This window comes from Blennius ocellaris (genome assembly GCF_963422515.1).
Source record: "Blennius ocellaris genome assembly, chromosome: 5".
NCBI lineage: Eukaryota > Metazoa > Chordata > Actinopteri > Blenniiformes > Blenniidae > Blennius > Blennius ocellaris.
The window spans coordinates 16,975,879-17,001,970 of record NC_137654.1 but is presented as its reverse complement, the minus strand read 5'-3'; the positions used below and the strand labels follow the sequence as shown (position 1 = coordinate 17,001,970).

General features: G+C 39.1%; 1 protein-coding gene across 1 annotated transcript in view; it reads right to left on the bottom strand.

Moving 5' to 3' along the window:
* Nucleotides 1-26,092, bottom strand: part of LOC308130479 (uncharacterized protein) — a gene marked incomplete at its 3' end in the record, with an annotated part of 50,764 nt that overhangs the window by 23,923 nt on the left and 749 nt on the right. The window contains exons 2-10 of the mRNA XM_080496882.1: nt 25,542-25,691; nt 24,439-24,513; nt 23,520-23,693; nt 23,172-23,329; nt 18,641-18,829; nt 17,727-18,474; nt 17,265-17,427; nt 8,278-8,389; nt 5,849-5,939 (exon numbers count right to left, since the gene is read on the bottom strand). Of these exons, the coding sequence (XP_080353008.1) occupies nt 5,849-5,939; nt 8,278-8,389; nt 17,265-17,427; nt 17,727-18,474; nt 18,641-18,829; nt 23,172-23,329; nt 23,520-23,693; nt 24,439-24,513; nt 25,542-25,691 (1,860 nt within the window). The remainder of the gene's footprint in view (nt 1-5,848; nt 5,940-8,277; nt 8,390-17,264; nt 17,428-17,726; nt 18,475-18,640; nt 18,830-23,171; nt 23,330-23,519; nt 23,694-24,438; nt 24,514-25,541; nt 25,692-26,092) is intronic.

The window sequence follows — 26,092 nt, the reverse complement described above, 5'->3', positions numbered from 1 at the left end:
AAGGGGAATGCGTGGAAAACAAAACCAGCTCTGTCTGGAATAAGTCTTAGTTTTTAACCTTGAAGTCTGAACTCTTTCATTTCTCTCTGATTGCAATACTGTATAACCCTTTTAGTCAAACTGCAAAACCACCAACATCTCAGTTGTTACATTTCATCTTGAGTTCAACTTTCAGCTAATAATCCAGAAAAATGCTCAATCTAATTTGGTGTAGTAGTGCTTGATTACGATTGATTTCAGCCATTTTCAGACATCTGAAAAATGATTTCATATACATTGGTTTTCTAATGGACTAATTTAACTCTTTTCTGTCTGTAATGAATCAAAAATATCTTTTCAGTCTTCTAAAAGTCCAAAAAACAGGATCTGAGCTTCTAATTGGTCTGAAGACACAACGTCACTGAACTCCATTTCCACCTTCCCTTCTGCCTTTGTCCGATGTCAGCTGGGATCAGCTCCAGCACCCTACAACCCCTCAGTTGGATAAAGTGGTATAAAGGCTGGATAAATGACTGTTGCCACTGAAGTCTGTTCGCAGCCTCAGATCCACAGCTTGGCCCCTTCTGGCTTCTCCAAATCCAAGATTCAAATCTGAAGATAACCACACTCGTACCATCAGTGCCTCTCGGCTTTAAAATGACCTTGGTGAGGACATAAAGCTGGCAGAGTCTGTGTTTCCATTTGGATCATGTCATTAAACCCACTAAAATAGACCTGCTTTTTTGTCCCTTTGTTACAGTTCACTTCGCTTCAACATATTGTCCTCAAGTCATCAATTCCCCTCTTCCTCTGTTCTTTTTATTTATTATTTTTGACATACCTTCATATTACAGTAGGTGATTTGATTTATTTTATAATTTGTTATATAATAGGTTATTCTACTACATTCTAACAGGTTTATTTCAGCATCGTTTGGCTTGTCTGCTTCTGATTGCTGCTTTTCTTTTATCAAACAGCACCATAAACATTTAAATAATATTATTAACATTTAATATTATTATTGGATCTCAAAGTTAAGGAAAACTCTTCGAATGACTGCAAATCAGCGGAAGGGAAGGAGGGAAAGTTCATCTGCCATGAGAGCAGTGGTGCACTGTTTCACTGAGCAGCATCGAGGAACAAACAGTCTCTAAGTGGAAAGATTCATCAGAGGGAAACCTTAACTGCAACATCTTCACAAGAAAAAAAAATCAATGCCTCAAGCCAGTGAAGTTCAAATCGAGCTCTTTGGCCAAATTCATCAAAGGTATATTTGGGGAGGAAAAAAACACAACAGCAGTGGAAATATGGAGGTGTGGAGTTGTGTGGCAAGCAGACACACAGGAACCATTGCATGGATGAGGGGGAGGACAGAATTTCATTAAATGCCAGTGTGTTGTGGCCAGTAAAGAAGCTGAAACCCTCTAATCCATCCTAAAAAGAAATGCAACTTGAAGTTGCTGATGAAACATTTCAAGCACATTTCCAGTGTCCTTGCTTGAATGCCAGTAATAATTTGCAGGTTAAAAACAACACTCGAAAAATGTTCAATACACAAAAAGCTTAGTGGGTGCCTACAATTTCCACATACCAAGTTGCCTCTTTAAAAATTACAAGAATAAAGAAGAAAATCATTGGAAAAAATGTTGAGGTTTTTTTTCCCCTTCACAATTAACAAAGCAAACTATGCACAAAAAAGTTTGGAAATGTGTGTTAATTAGATTATTCATTTGTTGTCATGATGATTCTGTAGAATTAGACTTGTATGGGAGTGTTTTGCTTTAAGTGTGAGGAAGGTTTTACTGTGGAGTGGAGCCAGACAGTTGGGAAGATAAGGGGACCAGGAGTCTGCCTTTCTCACCATTACTTTTTCTTTATTTTCGAAAGGTTATGATAAAATTAATATTTTTGATGTTTTATTCAAACACACATTGTAGAACATAATATATTTTGGGTGTAATGGCTGTAAAGATACATTTTACAATGTGGTTTTAGTGCAAAACTGTAAATAGTACAGTTATAATCACTGTTCAACTGAAAAAATACTATTCGAGGGGCACGTTGTTCAAACTTTAAAAACTCTTTTATTAGAGCATTGGAAGTCTGTTTAAAATCCCTTTACACCATTACCACATCTTTAAAGAACATGCATTTGTAGGATGTGCCACAGAGTCGAGTATGTCGGCTGAACCTTTGAAAAATTACCCAAAAAAATACACACTTCCCTTCACTTCTCATGCTGTTTGTAATCCATCGACAGGCACCTCTGCATCCAGCCGTACTCAATGAATAATACCCAGCTTACATTAAATAATGACACAGTGGCTTGCAGGCTGTAAAGTAATGTGCAGTTAACAGGTCCATCAAAGCTCCAGCACGCCACACACATTAGCGCGCAGTGCGTGTGCTAGACCTCAAGCAAAAGCATCACATGGACGACACACTTCATTGTGAGTAATGATGAAGATAAAAAATCGTGATAATTCATAAAGAATGTGCCAGAGCTTTCAGTTTCTTTTATTAAAATAAATAGAGTCTGTGTGGTATGACAAAAACTTGCCTGGACACTAATGGAGTTTTTACTGGGGAAAAAAGTGAGCAATCACCTTTGGTCTTAGGAGTTTTAGTTTCTTTTAAGTGCAGCATTTCAATACTTGCTTTCGTTAGTGCTGATTATGTTACATATACAGAAGTCGTGCCCCTAGAGGTACATGATGTTTTGTCACCTAAGTGTATTGGATAGATGACGTCCTTTCTGTGTGGTATTTGATATTCCTGGAGTGTGGGCTGATCTCACGGTTCATACGTTACCTCCTCTGCTACCTTGAGCATCTCCACATGCCAGCAAAAATAAATGTAAGGCTTCTGGAAGGTGATAACCAGATGAAGCTCGTCATGACACCCACAGTGTGTGAATATGAAGGCAGGTGACTGAAGATTGGGAATGAATCAATTATCATTATCATCGGCTACGAATACTCACCTTTGTGTACCTACTGATATGAGTTGTTAGTAGTGTGATTACAAGTCTTGAACATTTGACCATTCATTGTGATTGCCTCTAAAATACACTCTAAACATTATGCCTCTGGGTTCTGGCCTGTTGCTGCCAGGTATGAAATATTGTTTGTTCATCTCTTCAATTCTCTTCTAATTCAGGGACATATTTGCTGAGGCCCAGTGCGTAATGTGTAGTTAGCTTTACATTTGTTGCTGTTAATCTTAGAAAAGCTCCACACAGATGACATTAGTCCTCCTTCACTGATGAGCTGCTCTGCTAAGAGGATGATGTCAATTGATGTCAAGCTGCTATAAAGTGGTATCTGCTCTGCTGTGTCAGAGTCCTCTGAAACTTATATTAGACTGTGCGTTGGTTGAGGGACGAGACATCAAGTAACAGTTTTACTATGCTACTCATGTCTGCAAATATCTTGAGCCGAATCCCCAAAGCAACTATGATATAAACTGAAAATATGAAGCTACTTTTGAAGATACTGTTGTTTTGTAAGAGATAATATTTTACAGTCACAGAACAAACATTCTGTGCCTTTCTGTGAGTCAGTGCATTATACAGGTGCATTGTGAACACAAGCAGAGGCACACCAGTAAATGGAGGCCTTGTTTATTGGAACAGATCAACTGGAAATGGTATAGTTTTTCTTTTTTTAAAAAGGTTCAAATTTCAAAAAAGCTCACTGTTCAAACTTAAATTCCAGAAACACTGAAAACATTGTAGTTTGCACACCAGGCCATTAGTGTTAGTGTGGTGGTTTTTTAAATACAACCACACATGCATGCATGCATAAAACAGAACAATATAAACATTCAAGTTCTAATAAACTCTAAGAAATGTGTCTCCACTGAACCAAAAGGTGGAGTAGTAAATCTACACTTTGTTGGAGGTGGGTTGTTAAATTCAAAAGAGTGAACAGCACAAGCAATACTCTGGGAACTGACACTGTTTTTGTTGATCGACTAGCACATGTGCAAGAAAAACAGAAAAACCGTGCCCATAGTGCTCATATGCAGTAGTCCATGTAGCAGAAACATTATGCTGGAGGGTTTTAAAGTCATGATCTGATGTTCTGGTTCTGATTGGCTTACCTGACTCTGCTATACTGACTGTAAACAATCATGACTCCTTATGCTAACCAGCCCACTAAATGATGCAACTTGGATGAGACAGGAGTGAACTCCAACTCTGGAAGAACTCCTGTGATTTAAGCCTAACATTCCTAATTTGTCTGCAATACTGAAACTGCTTGAGAAGTCATTTGGTGCAAAGCCAGACCACTTGGTCCCGCTAAATAGGCAGCGAGTGTGTCTCTCTGTTGAAGAACAGTTGACCCAATGTCCACTTGGATTTGGTCCAGTTCCCCTTCCTGTGACCCTTTAAAGAAGTTTTTTTTTCCCCAACACTCAAACTCTGGAGAAGTCTGATGAGGATATGTTCGGTGAGGGCAGAAGTGGCCACTCCTGATTCTAGATGGCCACAGCCTCGCGTGACTTTAACGTCTCCTTTCTCCAACAGACCTGAAGTTTACAAATCCTAACAAACCACTGATTACAATCAGGTATGTTGAAGCAGAGACACGTCGGAACCCTGCAGCACTTTGGTCATCCAGGACGAGGAGTGTGCCTCTCAGGGTAGGGAAGTTTCTGAAGAAGACTGGCACAGTAGAACTCTGAGGACGGGGGAATTAAAACTTTTTCCGAGCAGGACCCCCCCCCAAACTTTCTAAGAAGCAATCCTTACAAAATTACACATTCAGAGGAGTAAAGAATGAAAAACTGTCTGAAAACACACATTTTTATAACTGAATTCATTATATGTGTAATGCAGATTAATTAAAATGTGCTTCAAAGTTTCAAAAATTTAAATAAAAAATACACTGTTTGCCCTTTGATGCACTGCTGAATCTTTTTAAGTGGGCATATTGTAGATCAGTTACTAGAATGATTCATCTTTCAGTTGCAGGTTTGATCCCACATGTCCTCATGTCCATATGTCAAAGACAACATTCACACTGCAATTCTTTATGCTCAATTCAGATTTGTTTCTGGGATCTGATTTTTTTACGTGATCATTCACATTACATTTTGAACGCAACCTCTATCAGACTGCTGCGTGAACGTGGTCGGGTTCCCGAGCCCAGAGCACAGTTGACGCTGACGACGGAAGTAAATATGAATGGCACACAGGTCAGCGCCAGGGTTCCCAGATGTGACTCACTGTTTCCAGCCCAAACAACGTAAAACCCACACACCTCAATAAAAAATCAGCCCGAATCTCACCCCGTGTAGAAATCATGTCAAAACTGTAAAAGTATTATGTATAATAAAGAACACACCATAAACACACAAATACATGACGTAAACAAAATTAAAAGGTAAGAGCATTTCTCTCCCCAATTTGGGGATACCTTCCTTATTTGGCAACACAGGTAGGTGCATGTAAATCCATTTTTAAATGGTTGTTAATACAAGCCAGCAAAATCTGGAAAAGATGACAAGGGAAATAAAAAGGGGAGTGAGGGAAAAAAAAGGTGTGAAAAAATCAGAACTGGAGCTTTCACACAGCAACAAAACAACTTGATAATAGATCCCAATGTATGGATTGAGCACTTTTCATGGCAGCTGTCCTCATGAGTGTGTGACTGAATGTGATTAACAATGTGAAGCGCTTTGGGAATGTTGGAAAAGTGCTTTATAAGTGAAACCGGTTTACCAAAGTGCACCCAATCCTTCCGCCAATGTAAGCTGGAATAGAACCAACTCAAGTGCTCTGCCACACCAAAATGAATAAAGCAGATACAGAAGATGAATAGAGTGTTTTTATCAATAAATAAAAGAAGCAAGGTAACTGTACCGCCATCATGTACTGGTCCACAATATGCAGCTCCGACACCGGCCCTTTGTGGGATTTGTACGTTTCTATATCCTCCATGGTGGGGACGTACCTGGAATAAAACAAATCATTTCAATGTTTTCAGGTGAAGATTGTCTATTTCTTAAAAAACCCCAAAAACAAACAAACACCATTGCCAAAGGTAGAACAATTTGCTTATTTCTCCGAAGAAGCTTCTATTTTTTTTCCGTAATTTTCTTTCTTTTATGTTCTGAAGCTCATTTGCAAAAAAGTGACTCGGAGCAAGCCGCGTCCGCGCAGTGCTGATAACACAGATTAGTGCAGTTTGTGAGTGTCACATTTGTAATAAACAGAAACCGTAGACACATTCAAACTGACAGGGTGTCATTTCATGAATAATTAAACTAATGGAGAGTTGCTTATTATATAAAACTTTCAAGGACAACAACATTTTTGCTCCTAGGATTATTTTCTAACAGGCATCTGACAACATCTGTCAATAAACATGAATAAAACAACTTGGGACGGATTTAAGTGAACGACTCAAAGAATTTGAGGTATATTTTTTACCAAATAGAATAAATAGTAATAGGGGCTCTGTCTGTTTTGTTTCATGTGTTTTGCTTGTCGGTGGAAAAAATATTTCTCTGGCTTCATGCTGACCGTGGAATGATTAAATCTATTGAGGATAGATGTGTATTGATAAAGTCACCTCCGGTAATGGAATCCTTCTAAACTATATGGAACTCTGATGCTCCTGGTTCTTGAAAAGCTGGTATTGCAGATATTGTAAGTTGGTAGTTGGGCTGTTTTCACTTTTTACTTTGAAACATTTCCACACCGCTGCTATATCAGCTGCTATGTTGCCGATGCTGCTATAGTGGGGCTGTTTAATAAAACACTGGCTGAGTTTATTGGCTCAATTTGCCGATCCAATTAGGACATCCCAAGCCATTACCTCTTAACTCTGTTATTGATGCTAGATAATTACAGATTTCAAGACTTGTTTTACAGTTTTAGCTGTTATCTCAAAAAAAATTTAAAATTTAAAAATTTAAAAAAAAGTCACGTTACGACACACTTCAATAACGTCGTTGTTATGTTTTCGTTCTAGGCTTTGTAATAACAGCAATAATGTAACTGAGATCAGGATTTCATGGGTACAAACAATTTGGATGGTAACATAACAGCAAAAAAAAGAATTCTATCATGGCTGTGAAGTGGTTTTCTCTGTTTCTATAAAAAGGTTCAACAAATCGTAAATTAAATAAACTACCATTTAGAAGGTTTGCAAACTCAATACATTTATTTTAAATAAAATATGATGCAAATCCAAGCTTTTCTACATGGATTTAACTTGAAACGACTTGAGGTCAAAAGGTGTGACGCATGAACACATTACTTCTCATGTATTCCTGTCTACAGATTGATTTTAAACATTTATATGACGGTTAAAGAGGATTTTCTTCATCTGTCATTTTTACCTTTCTTTTACCTTTGCCCCTTCATGTCACCACATGTTCCCTTGCTCTCTACATTAGACTGAAGCCATTAAGATTGATTTCAGCTGGCCTGGAGAAAGGCAAGTGATTAAAAGCCATGCGGCACTGAGGATTTCTCCTCAGCTTCAATAAACCAGCGAGACGCTGATGGGAACAGCCATTTACCTGCTTGTACCGAGTTTGAACCCCGCTCGGCTTAAATTGAACTTCCTCCTTCTGTCACTCCTGTGCGTTCTGACCTCAAACCAAAGACTTGCGCTGTTTGTTTGTTTGTTTATTTGTTTCCAGTCGGGCTCTGTGCCATTGGAGTAGCAGTGGTTATTAATATTGCAGCAGGTGTTGGGAGTGGTTCTTTCAAGATTTTTCCTTCCTCAGGCCTACGCCACAGCGCATTAAAATATATATTACGTTTTCATGGAATATATAAAATCCTTCTCGCAGTACATTAGATCACTCGTGCCTTCCAGGAGGTCAGCATCCAGAGCCTCGGAGTAAACTGCAGGTAACAATCAGGAAGCCTTTTACCCCCTTTTCAGTGGGATATTCCTGAGGGTATGTCAATAGCTTCCATCTCCGCAAATAACCCGGGATAAAACTTTTATTAGTGAGCTGCTCTGGTAAAAGGTTTTGGCATCTGCTCTTTAGTATTAGTACAGAGTGAAGGCAACTGTGCGCTCTTTGCTCACGTTTGTTTCCCTGTTTCACATGGTCCTAGCTGCACCGTGCACTCACGTCCTGCATTGATGGTTAGCATAGCTTCTGGTTTCTAAAATGTTCTTCCTTTTTTTTTTTTTTTAACCTTTGCTACCAAAAACACACTTCCACCGCCTACGGACTTGGACACAAAAAGTCATTCACCTCTCAGCTTCAGTCGTCACGCTATATGGAGTGAATACAAATCAGCACTTTTTTGGCACAAAGTCGTACCTCCTCAGAGAGATGATGTGCTCATCAGACAGGCCTCCATCTTCCTCATTAATGACGAACAGTTTGTCCTTCAGCTCTCCCGGCTGCACCGGGAAACTTTTGAGGAAAATGTCTGGAGGAACAATAGATTAGAAAAAGTCAACACGCTCAATGGTACATGAAAGCGTTCCTCTTTGACGGATAGTCTTCTTATCCTGTGATGAAATGAGTCAAAAAGCATTCACAAGACAAAGGGTCCTTTTGCTTAATTACTTTCTCCCAAATGCCTGAGGGGAATGCACAAATTTGCATTCGATCAAGTCAAAGCTGATGTGATTCTTTTTACGTTTTTATAGAAAACGCCTCTGCATAATTCACAAGCTGTGGGAAGCTTTCATTAGAGTTTGAGACAAAAATGTAAAACACAAGGGGCATTTTTACAAAATACAGTCACTGGAGCCAGTCAGATGTTCTGGCATTGATTTGGTAAAAATCCGATCCTGCAGTCATTCTTCAGGAAACTACAAACCTTTGAAGCCTGTAAATTGTTTCTGAATGACCGGTTGAGTGTGATGCGTGTACGAAAAGTTTATTCTGATGGCTTGAAAGTGTTTGTATATTGATCTTTGAGGCTTTGTTTACTTATAAACAAAGCCCAATGGCTCCACCGTCGCAGTTTTCCATGATGTCTGATGGGTGCTTGTATGCATGCTTTATCTGGCCCGGACCAATTTCATCTGAACAGTTTAAATGTTAACATGGTCACTTTTTAGCATAATTGTTTTAATACTCATATTGTTTCCATGAGTTTTGCTTTTTGGGTTGTTATTTGAATAGTTTTTATCTAACAAAACACATGAACAATAACGGAAAATACATGTTGACACTTTAAGAAAAAAATGCTGTTTCAACATTATGCCTTTTAATAATAATCTCATGGTGTAAAATTAAAGCCTTCCATGTGAGGTATTTTGCAGTTTATGGATTGAACTCACTTCAAATGAATGAATGAATGATTGAATGTTTCATTTCAAACATGTGAAAAAAAAAAAAAAAACATGAATAAAGTGAATGCAATGAAAACATGGTCCAACATGTTTGTTTTTTTTAATCACATCACATACTCTTTTTACTATTACTATTACTATTATTAGTCACCACAAAACAATAACAGGTAAATAAACAGAATGTAATAGCACCTACTGTCTGTTCCACAGTTTGAGTCCACAAAATAATTTTGACATTGTATGGGCACATAGATGTTTAAAATGTTTAATTTATAAACACTTTTTCTTAAAGGTTTTAAATGTCCCCTGTGAGTAGGATATTTGATGCTCATTATGTGATTTGTGATGATTTATAATTGTGGCCCCTTTTAGTACATTTTAAATCTTGTCCCATATTTGTACACAGTGATTTAAGTTTGGTGATATTAACAACCGGCGAAGAAAGCGAAGTGAATTGCAGTCCAGAAAATCATTTTCCTCACTGCAGCATCAAAAACACTTGCAGAGACTGTAGCAGGGGAACCCGCAACCCCAGGGTCCAGACACATAGACTTGGAGACCGATTTCCCAAATCATCATCTATATTGATGAAATGACCAGTAACATACAGTGTATACAGTTTCCACGTTTCTTCTCCACTTGTCACTTCCATGTCCATGTGGCTCCTCCCTCTTATGGAGAGAGAGATGATCAGCCTCGGTCTGCCCCTGAGGCCCATCACCTCTCTCCCACAACTACAATCCACAGTAAAAGAAACAGCATTTATTAAAAAAGAATTAAAAAGTAGTCAAGTGTCTTCACAGTAAATTACACACGTGTAAAGTCATCCAGTGGCCTCGATTAGACCCTCTGGAGTTTCAGTTTAATTCCTTATTTGGACCACGTTCCATCAGCGTTTTCTCCACACGTCGATTGACTATTTACTCTTGTCCTGTCTCTCCTCTGTCCTACTTCCTCTCATTAATTAGTGGGTTTTAGCATTTCCTGCATTAGTCCACACATATATGTCACTTCTGCATTAAATCAAAAGAGGCACTAATGATGATCACTCATTTTCTCTGAGATCCAGATATAAGATGTGAGGTGTCTAAAAAAGATAAATTAATGTTGCTAATAATACATTTGTATAAATAAGGCACCTGATTTATAACCACAGAGATGTCAGGAAGTGTTGGACCCTGCCTGCAGCTTAATTCTGTGTATTTAGTTTTTTTTAAATAGCAAATGTTCCTTGTATTTTTATGATTGTTTCAGAGCTGCAAATAGGTTAAATTAATCATTGAGGAGCAATCAGTAACGACTCTCTGCTTCCAGCAGTTGCAATGTTGTGTAAGAAGTGTTGGGAATCATCATCATTATAAGGCAACACTTCAGCACCGTTTTTTGTTGGTGAGAACCTTCAGTAGATCAGGCCCAGTGGGGGACCTGGAGCTGATCAACAGTCCCAGCGAGCAAACACAGAAACACGCACAAAAACTCACACCTCATAACATAACGTGGGAAGAAACTCTCCACAGTAAGGTACCAAAACTCAACCTTGACTCTCCCTGGGGACCATCTTCATTATCAGGCCACAAACACTCAACATTTCCAGTCCAAATTTGAACAACAAACTATAAAATCTACCCTATCAAACTGATTGAAAGTCTGCTCATGACAAAGAGAATAAAATGATCATTTTAATGAAAATCATATCAGAGGTACAAAGCTGTAATCATCACGTCTCTAAATCCTTGACATTAAAGACTCGAGACGATAATTCCCCCGCAAGAACCAACAGATGCTCTCATGTTACATTTTCGAGTGAGGAATCACAACATCAAACACTATTTCGAGAAACACAAGAGTCCCCATAAGTGAGGGTTTGGCTGCTTCATTTGCTCCAAACCCCTAACACACACACACACACACACACACACACACACACACACACACACACACACACACACACACACACACACACACACACACACACACACACACACACACACACACACACACACACACACACACACACGCACACACAGTGTAAGTGTAAATGAGGTGCTTTGTTGACTGGCACTCAGACAAACTGGGCATTGCCATGGCAAATTAGAGTATGGAAATGGAGAGTGCATCCCACAGGAAGCCCAGGAAGCCACAGGTGTACTTTTAATTAGGAGTGCGACATTTTCTGTCATTAAAGAGGCAGCGTGCACCGTAGCTCTCAAGGTAAAATACTCATATTAGTCGGACACGCATTTCAAACCCAAACGTACTTTGATTACACACATCTGAAATGGAATAATACCATTTTAATGCTACCCTCCACTTAGACTCCACTTCAATCCAGATTTTATTGTACTTTTTTATTCTTTCTCCTAATAGTTGCCAAATTTTGAGATTTTCACTTTTATGAAATATTCAGTTTGTGAAAAAACGTAATGTTAATGTGTGCTGCAAGACTTTTTTTTTTTGGTAATTCATTCCTCACAGTTGTCAAACCTCAGGCTGTGAACAACCGGAGAAGCTGTACATAAAATACAGCCAAGTCATGTCAGTATTAATAATGTCATGTTGTAAAAAGAATGAACCGCAATTCTTAGTCTAAAATCTTTTATATCTTACTGATAATTGTCTTGTGCTTTTTCAATACAGCAATTAGCCCAGTCACTTCATGTCAAGACGACCTGGGGTTAGAGACCAGTCTACAGCATTTCCATGTACCATTTGCATGTTCTCCCTGTGCATGCTTGAGTTTTGTCCATATACTTTGGCATCCACAGTCTAAAACAATTCATGTTGAGGTAAATAATAGTTGTGAATCTTGTGTCTTGTTAGAAGAAGCTTGCTACATAGTAGACTGCTGTCCAAGACAAAGGTTGGACCCCCCCCCATTACTTAATCTTTTCACTTCATCAGAAGCTTTTTTCACATGAATTAACAATTTCTACACAACTTCTATCACTGTAACATAAGCACTGATTAAATCTAAAGGATGGAAATGTACAACAATCTTTCTTGATAGGAATTTACAAAATAAAAACCAAGTCTACTACTACCAAGAAAAATCCCTGTTCAGATCACACACAAAAAGTTCTCGATGTGGTTTCTAGGTTTCTGGGTTTCCAGTTTGGCATGCCTGTGTCGGCCAGATGGTTGTGTACTGTGCAGACTCTACGGGCCGATAATGCACACAGGAGACTTTCTCAGGCTGAATCAGGAAAATTTGCTAAGTGGAGAAAGAACAAACTCATTCAGATGTGTGTCTCTGCTATTCCTTTTGAATCGATGCCAGATGGATCAATTTGAACGGTGACACAAACTTTTTTTTGTGTGCGAGGCTTTTCGCAACAGTTTCTCAACTCCTTTAGAGCCACCACAGTGATGATGGTGCAGGCGATAGGTGAGGGTTGTGAGGTAAGCACCTGCTAATGGTATTATTGTAATTACCCTCACTGGTTAAAAAGGATGAGACAAAGCTTGCACACAGCAGTTGAAATGCTGCAGCGAGAGGCACTAAAAGCGGAAATCACATCTCACATTCTGGATTCTCTTAATTGACTTCCTGTAAAAACCAGACAACGGTTTGAAGTTCTTTCTTTTAATACATAAAACATTTAACAAGCAGGCTCCGTGATATCTTAAAGAGCTGCTCATCTCATATCATCCCAGCAGAAACCTTTGTTCTTCGAGTGCTGCTTACCGGAGGTTCCTTTGCTTTTTAAAAAGTAAAAACGGTTTACATTTCAGTTCGGGAGGCTAACACAGGCTCTCATTTAAACTGGACCTGAAAATCTTCCAGTTTGACAAAGATCACAGGTGATGTGGGCTCACATCACCCCGGATCATTTTCTAATTAATCTGCTATATATTTACACTGTTGGGGGACCTTCTTTACTGCACTTTTTTCCCAATCCTTTTCAGATAAGTTTGTTTTATAAATAATGATCCAAATATATAAGCTGTATTTTATTAAAATTCATCCATTCATTCAATGACATTATCCCTTTTTCTCACTCTTCATATATTTATGTGTCAACATTACATGTCATCTACATACAAACGGTGTCGAGAGCATCCAGACACACCTGGATACAGGAACCCTCATGTACTTTCAAACACAAAGACTGGTTGATCAGCTCTGCAGGTATCTTCGAGCGGTGTCTGATTTCAAAGTGTCAAAACGCGTTGTGACCTCTTGTTAAACAGGTTGTTCCTGAAATCACTTGAAAGACAAGCTTTGGTGTGTGGATCATCGTCATCATGGACTCTCAGTGCAGCATGATGCTGCTGCTGCTTGCACATAAGGTTCATGTTGATCACCAGATTAAACCACTAAAAGAAACTGCAAAACAATAGTCAGACAACCACCTGCTCAAGCTGTCAAACCCCACCTGCCTCAGTGCTTACCTGCAAACAGCATATTGTAATTCACTGAGGATATAATGCTGCGTGTCAGCTTTGTGTCAGATACTAATTATCAGCTCTTACAGCTAATCATAGATCACATCCAATATTTGCGATATCTGATGGAGGTGGAGCCTCATGGTCTGTATTACGGGGGGGGGGGGGGGGGGGGGGGGTGAGAGTCTGCATGCATGCAGACTCTCAGTGTAATGGTGAGAGTCTGCATGCATGCAGACTCTCAGTGTAATGGCATCAGATGAATAAATAGTGTGGCAAAGAATAAGATATGAGCTGAATAAACAGCCTCAATTTAGGCAGGTTTGTGGTGATAAACATGCAAACAAGAGCGGTAGGGTGGGAGGGGAGCTACGTGTCTGTCTGTGTGTGTGTGTGTGTGTGTGTGTGTGTGTGTGTGTGTGTGTGTGTGTGTGTGTGTGTGTGTGTGTGTGTGTGTGTGTGTGTGTGTGTGTGTGTGTGTGTGTGTGTGTGTGTGTGTGTGTGTGTGTGTGTGTGTCGGGGGTTGGCGGGGGGGGTGAGCAAGGAAAAGTCCTTTTTCCATCACTTATTCCTGAGGGAATTCATGTGTTTGTTTTTTTAATAGATTTAACGGGCAGAAATCACCGTTGGACATTTTCTCTTCTCGACTGCTTTATTACAAAAACAGAATTTATTGATTAAAACTTGTTTCAAACCCAGATTCAAAATGCAATAATCTAAGTTAATTTACTCTTGCTGCTCCACTTTAGTCTGAGATGGAAGTGCTTGTTCTGTAGTAGTTCAGTAACAACATTTAATATGGCCTGCCTCCAAAAAAGTCCTGATATTAATGACAAATTATTAGCTGACGGTAAGCTACTTTACTAGTGACTGCTAATAAAAACATACTGCTTATTTGGGAAAGTAACTCTTTTGATTGACGACGAGATTGACACTATTGTAGTGTTGCAGTGACACATTAGCTGAGCTGTGTGGGTCATTAAGTTCAGATGAAGATACATCAGTCTGTGGGAGGAAGATGCTTAATAGCAGTGGTGTCAAACATAAGGCTCATGGGCCAAAACAAGCCTGCAAGAAGAAAATTGTAAACATTTCAAAGGAAATTATTAAATTTTTTTGCAAACCCAACACTGACACCTGAAGTGAGATACCGGTGATGCTGATAATAAAACTCGCTACCTCATTGCTAGCAAATGAGCCATAAAGCCTTGCTGTGAGGGTGAGTTTGTAAAAACATGCATAATGCAACAGCTATAAGCGAAATGTTTTGGACATTCCACTCTACTTTGCACCAGAGGGTTTTATTAAAATTGGCTCTATGTTGAGATGGTAGTAATTTTCCATTGTAATTGTTTGTTTGTGCAAAAATATAGACATTTTCATCATGAATACTCTGCGCCACAACAAATAAAAGCTTTAAAGTTTAAATGTAAAGGTTATCATGGCAGTATTATACCGGTCTGGCCCACTCAAGCTAAAATTGGGCTGTATGTTGCCCCTGAACTAAAATTAGTTTCACACGCCTGCTCTATGATGATCAGGATGCTTGACTTGAAAGAAGTAGACTTATGAATGAATCATAAGACGCAGCAGCAACAAAACAGCTGAGATAAACAACAAATATGCAGCCAGAAAGGAAAGTTAATGAGAAAGCTAAGTAAGGAAAGCTAATGTTGATTTAGCATTGGTAATGCAAATTATACTTGCTTTTTATATCGACTAATGCTAATTTAATTTTCAGATGGACGCAGTCATATGAGGATTCTTGATTCTCCCGATTTCTCACCCCGTAAAAGGGAGTTAAGTGAAACAGTAACAGAGGCCCTGCTAAATGGAGACAAAACCTACCGGTAATGCTAATTCTCTCGACAGAAACTTTTTCTTTGAAAAAGATACAGTGCAATCTGAATGCTATGTGAGAATTGGTAACTATAACACGATAATACACAACTAATGTATGCTTTTATTATTTTATTTATACATAATTTAACCAGCTAAGTCAAAAGGCCCCTTAAATAAACTGAGGAAAGAGACTCAAAAAGAATACAAAGTTTGAGTATTATATTACAGAAGTCATGGTGGACAGTGTGATGACTTAAATATAGATTATATATTGTTGATATCATTATAGGTCTAAGACAGAGTCAAACTGATTTTAATTCAGGGAAGCAGATTCACAACAACCACATTCATACCACGACTACTCCAAATGTTACCTTTAGTTTCACTGCAAAGGAGTAAATTATGAAAATGTTATCATTAAATGAAAAATATTTAAAAAGCTTGAACCTGGTAATATTGCAAAGAAAAAAGGACTAATATAAAAAAGAAAGTTTTACAATGCAAAATGCTGTTTTTGTTTACATTTTTTTGCCTTCAAAACAGAACAAATATCTCTTATTAATTTCCGCATTGTGATTATGGAGAAAGATCCCAAATCCATCACCATTATTATTATTATTGTTATTATATAGGCTGGTTTTGGCCTGTGGGCCTTATGTTTAACACCCCTGGCCTGAGTGTTGTCCATGAGGAAAATGCATGCTGTATTATGTTCGATATGAATGTTAAGGTTACTTTTGTTTATAGTCATCTAACTTGTATTTCTGGATTTGAATAGGTCTATATTAGTGTGGTAAAAGGCAGCTTTCTATATCTGTGTTGACATGGCCAAAGAAAGAGAGGCTGTGAGAAACGAGGAGATCCCCCTCCTTCAAAAGATTTTGGTGAAGCTTGCAGCAGAGAGATGGCCTGGAGTTGGCCTGCAGGCAGTCATCGCTCAGCTGCTGTGCCTGGCACAACCCAAACTTTCCAGGTCAGGCAGGAATCGTCGTCTCAGAGCATTCTGTGTCAGGCCCAGACATCAGTGCCGTTGTCGCTCAGATCCCATATGCATATTTTATAAATACGAGAGCTCTAATTACGTTGCCGGTCTGCACATTCACGCTGATTCCATTTAGCAGCCCGCTGCAGCCACCACTGCCACATCTGCACCCGCTTCACAGTGACATGCTACTCCGAGGACCTGTGAAAGCCCGGCTTCTGAGACGTTCTCCCCTGGCTTTCAGGTTGTGAAATATACAAGCCACACTCTCTCAATTAATCAAAGGTGAAACGCCATCAGATGAGAAATAGAATATGTTCTATCCCACAATCCCTCTGCAGACTGAATGGCCAGTTGTGGCAAAGCTGGACTGGTGATGCACTGCCCCCTGCAGGCATTGCATGGAAAATATCCCTCTGTCTACTTTACAGCCAAAGTTTACTTCTTTTTTTTTTATTAAGGGAAGACATTTGCAGCATTTCTCCCTGAAAAAGTTCTCGGGTGAGCTTGCACTTCATGAAGAAAATCCTGAAAATTCACACTGCTTGTGTTGAGCTGCAGTTTCTGTATGGTGCTTCCCTCTGGTGGCTGTGAATAGACCCTCCTCAATTTCTAATTCACAGCAGAAATAAGCTCCTTTATTTGACTTAATCCGGAAGAACAGCGTTTCATTACAAATGGGAAATGATGTTTATTATTTTGCTTCCTTTGTGAAATCCTGAAAATGATCTGATGCATTTGATTTATGAGCAGAAAAAAAAAATAGAAATATTTCTGGTGGAGCTACTCACTGAAGTTGTGTGCAATCTTGTCGTCGAGTATAATGTGCTGGGTATTAGTCGGCTCAGCCACAGCAAACGTCCCCAGATCTTTAACAGCAAATTGCTCATATAAGCGTGATGTGTCGATTTCAATCCTCCTGGTGCGTTGTTGTATCCAAAATGATTTTGCAATCTGCCAAGAAGCAAATTAATTCAGTACTGAGGCAAATTAATGTTACGAGGAAATCAATGCTAAAATTACAAAAGAACAACTCTGGAAGAGAAGCAGCTGACACACAACAAAGAACAATATCAAACAAATGAAGAGAAACTAACCCTCTCCTTGTTCTTCTAGTTTGCAAACAAATAATAATAACCCTGCGTCTGAATATGAAAGATTCCCTGTAATGAAAAACCTTTTGTAGATTTTATACTTGTCAGAGAAACTATGGTAATCTAGTGTCGTCTATGAGTGGAAATTGACAGCGTTACCTTATCTGAATCAACCAGTTCCCAGTGGAAGGCCTTGGTGCGTGGCTTTTTGAAAATTCTCTTCAGTTTGAAGGGTAAAGGTGGAGGAGGCGGTATGAATGGGTGCGAGTGTGAGGGCTCTTTCACGTCTGAAGGAGCTGCTTGATGGATGGAGGTCGTAGGTTCATATGGGGCGGCTGAAGAAGGCGGGAAGGTGGGTGACGTTGGTGTCGCAAAGATCGGTGAATTTGGGGTGGCAGTGGAGGGGGCAGTTGGTGACATTGGGGCGACGGTTGAGGTGGCAGTCGGTGACATTGGGGGAACAGTAGAGGTGGCAGTCGGTGACGTTGGGGCAACCGTGGAGGGGGCAGTCGGTGAGGGGTCAGAGGCGAAAGTATCAGGTCCGGTGCTTTGAGCAGGAGTCCTAATGCGAGGCGTCGGGACAGGCCTCTCCTCATCAGGTGTGGGTGCACTTGGACTCGTGTCACCAGCAGATGAATGCTCTCCACCACTGGCGCCATGTTTCTGCTCGTACGGGAGAGTCTCTGCACGATCGAATCCGCCACTCGACTCGAGATCTGAACTGTCGTCTTCGGGGTCTTCGGCTATGCTGATGTGATGTAAGCTCTTTGCTTCAAGAAACATGTGCTCGCCCATTGACTTCCTCTTCCAGTCTGAACACAGCCTGTGAATGGCGTGGACCCAAGCATCCCGCTCCTTCTGGAGACTGCCAGGCGCTGATGTTTGATCTGGTCGAGGCACTTTGAACCTGAAATAAATCAACAAAGCACACTTCATCTTCCCTTTTCAAGTGAGAAATGTCTAAGAATTCCAACTCTGGGCCTTGAACAATGGCACGTCTGAAATGAAGCTACATTATGAGGTGTGATGGACCAAATGTGATATTTGCACCTCTCAGCTAGCCTGGTAATCACCTGTACTCATTTTTGTGGGTGATCAGTGTGAAAGCATCCAAGCTCTGGGGCTTCTGGACCGTGGTGTCGCCGTGTGACAGATGAATCACAATGGGCATGGATGACGATGTTGTCATCTCTCCGTTAGCGAGGGCCCTCCGTCTGAACGGGACCAGTGTCAGCTGGCCCAGGTGGAGCTGGGCCTCATACCTGGAACAAAGTGGAAACGAGGTAATGTGGGATAACAGCACCAGGACGATGTCCAATGGGCATGTTTCTGCATAATATCCACAGGAGGATTGTCAAATTCAATATAGTTCAGGGGTCACTAACAACCTGACTTAATCTCTGGTAAAGCAGGTGCAAGAAGACAACATGATGCTTAATACATACCATCAACTTTTGTTATTTAATAAACAATTTTTAACAAAAACGTGTCAGCTGCAGTATTTTTTTACAAGCTAATCTTGTCAAAATCCTGTTGTGTCATTTGACTGCATGAAACAATATGAGACATTCTTGCTTGACATCACAGTACAGTAACATACTGTTAAATAGATTTAGTTATTTGTGACAACAACAAGCCATATAAAGACTATATGTAGTAATTCCAGTCCTTAGTGAAATGAATACACAGATTTTTTTCTATGACTCGTTTTTTAAAGGCATTTAATGTTTTGTGGCTACACTTTTCCTATGAGTCTTACTGTAAATATTTCATCGTATTTGTTGCCTCTGTTTCAGCTGTTAGCTGCAAGCAGATATGTGAAGTAACAGGGTACAAATAGTTTTGCATACAACTATGTTTTACTTGAATATTCATCTTTCTGACATTTTTTTAAAAACTTGAAACAACATGAAAAGAGGAGAAAGGTTGTGAAGTACAGTTTGTATTACAAAGAAAAAATACCAACAGTTTGATTTTAACTGGATGCAAAATTCTTGAGTTTTTTAAAGCAACTTTATAATTGTTGGTCAATACAGGCTTTTTTTTGTTTTCATAATACTATTTTTGTTTTTTTTACCTTGTCATTGTAGTTATGTACATTGCAAAGCCATTACTTTAATACTTTTTAAACAAAGGTATCCTCAACAAGAGGGCAAAATATATTACCATATCATAGTAATCACGATATCGACATGAGAAATATACATCTTCCTCAAGACCAATTAAATTACCATGCAATGTGCGATCAAACTCCGCACACTCGAAATTAAAGAAACTATAACGTGAAAGAAAAGTGAGATTAACTTACACAATTGTGTGATTAGTTCTAAAATTTTAATTGAATGACAGTCCCATTATTATAGCATAGCCTGTAGCCACAGGCAAGAAGCCAGAAGCACACAAACTACAGAAAAATGGCAAAAAACAATAAAGTCAACAAACTGCTCCACATCTGAACCGCTGCCAGTGGAAACTGCCGACAGACATGTGATGGAAATAGTGAGGGGGAACTCAAACTACGTATATAAATTAGGGCCTGAGCAACTATTATCAAAACACTAATCATCAACTTAAGTGTTTGTATTTATCACAAATCATATAGCAATACTCAACATGTATTTTCACATGGTATCATGCAGCCCAACAAATCAATACTTCTACTTTTTCCAAGTACTTCTACTTCGATCTGACTAGAAAATGTGAATACAACAGCCACCTCTGACTGTAAGCACACACGCATTCATTTGGTCCTTGAAGCTTGTGCACGTCATTGAATTTTTTGTTTTAAAAATGTCTTTTACAACTTAAACTGACCACATACGTAACTACATTGAAAGTCTAGTCAAAGCAATAACGTTTGACTTCAGCAGATATTATGATACAGCGCATCCAGACTATAGGGCCATTTGTAACATTTCACTCCTTAAGTTTCAGACTAAACTATGGATTTTATGCCAAGTGCACTTATATCAGCTACGCTGTTTAAAAGCAGACAAGCGTTACTATTGTATTTGAAATTTTAAAGGTATTATCCTTAAAGGAGCCTGAGATATTGACAATAATGCCAAACAATGTTACTCCCGTCCATGTTTTCCAAATTCTACAAAGTGAAATGTACTGCTGGGAGTATATTTGAAATGCATGTGCTTTGTCTTTACTCGGCTACTGGGGCCGCCGGTGATCTACAGCATATCTGCAAACGCAAACATCTGCCACCGTATCGGCCTCATTGATTGATGAGTTTAGCTCTTTTTTTTTGTGCACGAAATATGCTGCGGCACAATTGCCAAGTGAGCGCCACAAGGCCACTGTCAATTTAAAGCAATAAGGAGGAAGTGAATATTTCTACCCGAGAGTTAGAAAATCAATAGACATTTTGGGAAATATGCTTATTATCCTGTTCTGTATAGATCAGAGGATCGATGCTGCTTTCATTACTGTCCTCCAGCTAAATATAGCAGCGCTATTAGGAGTCAGTGAGCTTAGCATAAAGATTAGAGCAGCAGGTCGAAGTACGTTCCTTTCTTCCCTTCAGTCAAAGGGAAGAAAGGTCTGCCGGCCAGCTCATTAGACCCACATTCAGCTCTTTGTGACAGAATGAGGAAATAAGAAGGAACGCGGAGATTGGACATCACAATTCGAAAAGCACCAGTAGGAGAAACTTGACTCCAGAAGATGATGGCTGATAACAGTCTCGCATACACATAAAGCAGCTGATTAACATGATAAAAATTGTTCCTTCCGTCATACACAGAATGCCTGGTAAAATTCCTTTTATAAGAGTTCAGCAAGTATGCAGACAGCTATTTTTGATTATACCCAAGTCAAAATCTTCTTTTGTATGTATTTTGTCTTCTTGTGCTTCTTTCAAAAGGTCTCACTTGACATCATGGCATATTTTCACCTATTTACACCTATATACACTTTAATATAAATATGTATTTAATATATTTTTGTATGTATTGACTATTTCAGGCTTTTTTGATGTGAAAACTGTTCATTAAAGTCAAATTTTCAAGCTGCAAAATCACACATGTCAAATGGTAGCAGACGCATTACACAATGCTTTCATTGTGGTATTAAAGAGGTCATCATATTCATAACAATGCAATAAGTGGGGGAATAAAGGGATATTTAATTCCAGAAAATAAATTTAAAATAATGTGAAATGTGAAAATGAATGCAGTGAACACAAGCAAAATTGAAAGAAGTTAGAATGCAAAAAGTGGAACAGGTAATGATCTGTGTACAAAGATTTACTGTACAACTCCATTAGTCCCTAACTAGTATTAATGTAAACTATTGCTTGTTATCCCAATCATTTGAACAATATGAGAAAAAAGTGTCCAAATGCACCTAAAAATTACAACTTTGCTAGAAAAAGCATAATTGTTGTGACTTTCGAGCCAAGTTGTCAGCCCTGTTTTACTTAGATTCAAAGGTACATTTATAGCTATGAGGTGGAAATAGATTTGTTTTTATGACTGTTTTTATGAATGAAGTAAAACTCAAATCATTTCTCCTTTTCAGTTTCTGAATCGAAGGCATTCTGTCAACTTTGTGTGTGCGCAATATGTGCAAACTGCTTCACTCACTCAAAACAAAACTAATTATGGCAAACAGATGAGTTAAAGACAGGTACTTACTCTTACAGTGATCAGCTCAGTAAATTGACTCAACCTTTATCAACTGATATTGAAGTAAAACATTATGATTATGTACATTTTTCAAGTTTTTCGATTTCAGTTTAAAAGGATACATCTCGTTGTGTCTTTAGCATACGAATGGTGTGTGTGTGTGCGTGTGTGTGTGTGTGTGTGTGTGTGTGTGTGTGTGTGTGTGTGTGTGTGTGTGTGTGTGTGTGTGTGTGTGTGTGTGTGTGTGTGTGCTTGCATGCGTGCAAGCAAGCGTGCATGTGTTTGAGGTTGCCTCTCAGCAAAACAGGTCATATAATATCAAATCTTTGTTTTTATGCCGTTTCTCAAGGGGAACAATGGCTGCAAGAGGCTATAATTATAATTCCTTGGGGAAAAAAAGGTTTATTCTGATTATTTCTGCTAAAACAGCAGGAGAGTCTGTGAATAGACAATGGGGCCAATTGAACAGCTTCCAGCCTGGAGTTTGATCCAATCAGCACATAAGAGAAGCCATAAAGGTAAAAAGCCAGAAGGAGTGAATATGAAGCCATCTTAAGCTAAATCTGTTTGAGGTTAAACCCAAACCTGTCATACCGAGCTTGTTTGTTCCTGTTACATCCAACACTTGACAAGACTGTTACTTAACTCCCTTTTACATGTGGCTCATTTAATTATCTTTGCAACGTCATCATTGAGGATGAAAGGTGTTTTGGTTTTATTTTACTAGCAAACCGAACACAGAAACAAGCAAATATGTTTAGTACCTAAAAGGAAGCAACCTGTTCTCCATTATGAAAACAAAACAAAGTGAAGAACAGCTTTATTATTAATATGTTCGAAGGCCCTATATTACAGACTTGGTTGGCTGTTTATCAAAGGTGTGATTTACAAGTAATTCCATATGCTGAGCTTCTGCCTATCACTTTTTTACTCAGGCAGAGTGGCGAGAATAAGGATCCGCCCGTACTTCACCCATTTGAATGATGCCAGGCCGCCTCGGTGCAGGAGCAACACCCCGTCCCGAAGGCTCTCCGATGCTTGAGGCTGCTGGTGTGTTTCTGTATCGTCCCCTGGAGGATCTGGGTATATGTTCCCATAAATGATCTGGTTCACAAGCTGCATAATCTGCACCGAGAGAAAGACAACAAGGTCCCAATAAAAGAGTCAAAACAGTTGTTCACATAGGATTACAAGGACACATTTCTTCTTCCACGGAGTACCAATTAAGTTGAACACAAGCGAGGTTGTTTCCTATTTAATGTGCAGGGTTTTTTCTCCCTCTTGATTTGAAAGACAAAATAAGTTTAACATTCACCTTGTGTTTGTCCTCCAGTGAATTGGCCTCCAGCTCATAATCATGGTGATCTTTGAAGGAAATGGAGAAGCGGGAATTCTCTCCATCATCACAACTCTTGACAGCAGAGAAGAGAAGTTGCCGCTTGACGATGCCTCTCTCGATGCTGCACAGCAGTTTGGTCTTGAAATCAATCTGGATGTGCGCAATAAGAGGGTATGAGCACAGCAAGAGGAGTGATTCTCAACTGGTGGGTCGTTCTCATGAATTTACTGGATTTCAGAGTTTGCGTTTTAAGTGACAAAAAAGCTTAATGAGCATAAAAGTGAATACATTCAGATGGTTTTTTTGTCATTTACTGTCAAACTTGGATTGAGTGTTGTCCTGCACTGAGGTTTTCAAAATAAGATTTGCACATGACAGAGAGCAGACGTGGGACATTTTGAAGTCTGTTAGTGAGAGACATCAAGAGTTGCAAAACTTTGTGTTATAAAATTTTTTTCTCTTTTTTTGTTTGTTTTTTTTAAAGCAAAGTTTTTGCATTTTAAAACTTGTTTCATGAAATTAGAATTTTTTTCAGTTTTTCAGATGAGGCTCTGGTTCCTCGAAGTTGTTTCTAAATTACTAAGCCCCACATAATGTACATAATGTATTTTAATAATACAAAAAATAAATAAATAAACTGACACTGATCTTATCAACACTTCTCTGAACATCCTGAGATTAAGGCCCTGTTTACACAACAACCTTTCATGTGACATGTTAATATTTGCTTTGAGATTTACTGTGGTCCTGATCAAACAAGGGGATGTGAGCAAGCCCTAAAATATGACAAACATGGTAGATTTCATACCTGCCTATTGTCAATGGCTGTGTAGCTGTGTCACTCTGGACCACAAAGCTTACCTGTGGCTATTTGCTTGCTGTTGTTTTCACTGACCTGAAAAACTCGCTTCTGCCACCTGTAGCGGCCATGCTTGTGAACACTGAAGTTGTATTGTGTTGGTTCTTGTTCCTGCAGGAAACACAAGCACAAACGTCAGATCCGGCCCTTCCAACCAAATCTATTACTGCATTCTTTCATTAAAAAAAAAAAACCTTCTACCCTTCAAACCTGTTGGTATAAAACCGACCCAGATGGCTGACGAGCTTACTAGCTGTACCGGAGACGGGGCGGCACGTCGCATTTTTACATGACAGGTTTCGCACTGTTCAAGCCGATTGTTCAAAAAGCACATGAGGATGTCAGTGCAGCGTAGATCTAATGTAGACCACTGATGGCAACATCATGCCCATCACTATCTGTATTCCAGCTATTCTGTCTAGTTTACCGTCTTCATAAATATGTTCCCCTCAGAGTTGCGATAACAAATCCTGTGTGTTATACTCCTACTTCTGAGATATATAGCTTAACTTCATCTTTAGGAAACTCTCTGAACGGTTCTTAAGTCCAGTGTTTTTGTTCAGCTCCAGGATCTGTTCAACAAACATCTCAGTAATGTCTGCAAAAAATAAGTACTTTATATTTTAGGCCAATTTGACGGTAATTTTCACACTCAAAGTGAAGGTTATCAACTCAAGAGCTTGTTCCTGAGCAAAATACATTTTATTATTTTGAACTTGTGCAATGAAACAGAAACTTCAAAGATATTATTCAAAATTAGCTAATGTAAAATATTGATTCCAGCCACATTTTGTCAGCAAGACCGTGAGAAATCAGCTCACGTGCCAATAATTAATACAAAAACATGACAGTGGTATCGACCTTGCTATTAGCAGGAAGCATACTCACAAAAAATATGTTGCTATTTGTTTTGTCACTCCTGAAACACAATCAAAACAATACATACTGTCCTTTGTTAGAACGCTTGGTAACAGAAATATTGTTCACAGGTTGTTTCCCATGAGTCATAAGAAGAAATGTCAGTTCTTTAGATATTGTCTCCCTCGTAAGACCTCAGAATTTGCATCTATTTAAAGGTCAACTGGAGGCAACAAGTTGTACCCCCACAGGAGGAAAGTGTTTGATGGAAGTGTTGCTACCTCCTGGGGGACTTCGTAGAAGACGGATCCCTTCCGGCTCTTCTGTCTGAGCTGCTGCCCGTCCAGCTGAGCTCGATTCAGCGCGTCCTCGATGGACAACTCTCCACTCTTCACTTTGTTCATGATGCTCAGTTGCATCTCGTTGGTCAACTGAAAGCACACACATACATCGGATCAAGAATTTGTTCCATTTCTATTACTTAAAATTCCATATTTGAGGGGTCACTTCCATCTGAACAATTTTAAAGTGGATGTTTTTTTTTGATAAACAACCCTTTAATATGTATAGTATTCCTCTGTGAAAATACAATGTAGGTTCATTTTTTGCTTCACATTTTCCAATATAATAGATAAGTTACCAAATGTTAAGTGAACAAATGAAGAAGTCACAGACTTTTAAAAACTATTGAAGCTTTAAGGTTACTCATAGAAAAGTAATCAAACCTGAGCTTCAAATCCTATTACAGCTATGTTATTACACTTATTACACAAAAACAAAATGGAGAAATGCCAAACGTGTCAATAAATAAACAAATCATAGATTATAGAGG